This window comes from Triticum urartu, chromosome 4A (genome assembly GCF_056163025.1).
Source record: "Triticum urartu cultivar PI428250 chromosome 4A, HENAU_Tu73, whole genome shotgun sequence".
Taxonomy (NCBI): domain Eukaryota; kingdom Viridiplantae; phylum Streptophyta; class Magnoliopsida; order Poales; family Poaceae; genus Triticum; species Triticum urartu.
In genome coordinates, this window is record NC_141876.1 from 574200571 (window position 1) to 574202841 (window position 2271).

The following is a 2271-nucleotide window of genomic DNA, read 5'->3' on the forward strand; positions in this document are numbered from 1 at the left end:
TGCGTGCGGGCGCGCTGATCCACCACCGGCGTCCCTGCCGGCGCCTGTGCACCTCGTCCGCCAGCCATGGCCCTCAGCCCTTGATCGGAGGCTCTGATACCACTTGTTGTAGCTAAACTACGGGCTCGATGAACTCACACACACACGAGAAAGAGGGAGGTTTTGCGCTGCATCCGACCTGCAGCATTTTCTGTTTCTTCTCTTATTTAACAGCTCAAGTAAACTAACAGATTGATCCTAATCTTGCGCCATGACCAGGCTAAGCGGGCGCGCCATCCCACATCCTTGACCACGCGCAAGAGAACGTGCTAACTACCTAGCTACTGCTCCGATCCAGCCGTGAACAGGCTCACGTTGCATGGACCGGTTTATTTGCTGAAACCAAACCTAAACAACTAGTGCGACAGGATTACAGAATTTCCAACATATGAGAGAGAAGAAAATTCTCCGCAAAACAAAAAAGAGAGAAGAAATTACTATGGTTTTTAGGCGTGAGATGCATACGTCCACAACACTTTTATTAGTTTGAGCTGTAGACATGTTCTAACAATGGCACACCCCTTCAATTATTTCATGGTACTAGCCTAGTAGCTAGGTTTGAATTTTCTACAGGGTACAAATCAAGCTAACGATTCCAATTGAGCATTGTGTGCATACGTGGTAACGTACGCCAGCTAGTATTACTCATCATAACTTGCCTCTGCCATGGTGGTTATGATCACGGTGGACGCCGTGAACGGCATCACATCGTTGTGGACGATGCGGAGGTGGAGCTCCTCGACCTCCGCAAGAACCCTGGAGACCAGACCTTTTCCATTTGTTTCACAGTGGATCCTCACCATGACGTTGTCCCCCGAGAGCTTTGCCTCGATCTCCGGCAGCTGGTTTCCAATTGCTGGCGTCCCGGCCGCCAAGAGGAACCGTGCGGAGCTCTCGCCGACGTCTGGCGCGACAGGGCGGCACAGCTTCCTGACGAGCACCACGGTCTCAACGCTCCTGTGGTTGCCGCCGGCAGCCTCCAGGTACTTTACCCTCTCTTGGAGCTCCTTCACGAATATGGTGGCGTCGGCAAGAATCGTCCCCTTGTCCATCTGATCGATCCAAAGTAATTGAACCAAATTGATGAAGCGTTTCCTGGAGGAATATTATGAAATGTAGTAAAGATTGGGGGATTTGTCATATTCAATGACCTTCTTGAGGCCGGGAATGAGAGCGGAGAGCTCGATGAAGCTCTGGTTGATATTCTCCCGGCGCTTCCGCTCCGCCATGATGTGGTCTTGCGCGTACGGCGTGCTCTTTGTGGATGCCCTCCTTGTCGGCTGTGACACGCAGGAACGAAGCGGCGCCCCGGCGGCCAGCGTGCCCCCGCCACCGCTGCTGACCGGCTGCGGCGGCAAGACAGCGCCGAAGTTCCAGCTCATGGACAGGGCGTTGCTGGTGCCGGTGCCGGTGCTGCTAATGCCAGGGGGCGCGAACGGCCCGCCCGAGGTCGGGGACGACATGGACCAACTGCCTTGGTGCACAGCCGAATCGGGGGCTGGAGTGATGATTCCTCCACCGCCGCTGGTGTCATCGCCGGAGCTCAGACTGTTCTGTGCTTCGGTCAGCTCCGAGGAATCGCGGAGCGCCTGGAGACACGGGAAGCCGGCGCTCTTCTCGCTGCCGCCGTCGGCTCCTCCTGGATCCTGCTGCTCCAGTGTGCTCACCGCCCACTGCATGAACAGGCGAGAGTCGTCCATGTCGTCCATGAGCATCGACCGATCCGTACGTCGTTGCCACTGACCTAGCTCGTGCAACATCGAGACAGAAATGATAGAGTAGTTAAGCACACGTGACACCGCAGAACTAATCAGAACTAGTCATGCACGATAGTAATTGTTTACCTCGGCGAGTGAATCCCTAAAGATCGATTATGTTAGAACCTGGCCTCTAATCTTGGAGTTTATAACGGAGCGTTAAGGTCCTGTCACTGTAATGTTTGCTCACGCTAGGCCCCTCTAGCCTACAAAAATGAGCCAATCATAAACAATTAACAACCGTTTGTTGGATCCTGGCTTATCTTGCCTGGATCCAGTGAAAATGATATTCTACACCGCTGGAAAGGTGCATTCATGCGGTGAGGCAGAAATACCAAATTTCCTGATGTGTATCTTGACTATCCTATTGTCCAAACTAGATGATTCCCCGCGCGTTGCTGCGGGACATATTGCCTAAATTTAGTGTTTTACTTGGTAAATTAATTCTCATAAAAGAATTAGGAAAACAATGAAC

At 52.7% G+C, this 2271-nt stretch overlaps 1 protein-coding gene across 2 annotated transcripts; it reads right to left on the reverse strand.

Moving 5' to 3' along the window:
* Positions 1-238: 238 nt before the first annotated feature.
* Positions 239-1953, reverse strand: LOC125554250 (transcription factor bHLH19-like). Of its 2 annotated transcripts, XM_087519845.1 has the most exons (3): positions 1884-1953; positions 1191-1783; positions 239-1091 (listed from the first exon to the last, which is right to left on the reverse strand). In XM_087519845.1, the coding sequence occupies exons 2-3, from the start codon at positions 1752-1754 to the stop codon at positions 681-683; spliced, it is 975 nt and encodes a 324-aa protein (XP_087375971.1). In that variant the 5' UTR covers positions 1755-1783; positions 1884-1953; the 3' UTR covers positions 239-680. The 2 variants fall into 2 exon arrangements, with proteins under 2 accessions (XP_087375971.1, XP_048573785.2); XM_048717828.2 differs by lacking the exon at positions 1884-1953 and having other exon boundaries at positions 1191-1873.
* Between the last annotated feature and the right edge of the window lie 318 nt (positions 1954-2271).

Coding starts and splice junctions, on each gene's coding strand:
- LOC125554250 (XM_048717828.2), bottom strand. CDS start 1,799: ATGTTGCACGAGCTAGGTCAGTGGCAACGACGTACGGATCGGTCGATG. Junction 1,092..1,190: donor TCATTCCCGGCCTCAAGAAG/GTCATTGAATAT, acceptor TGGATCGATCAG/ATGGACAAGGGGACGATTCT.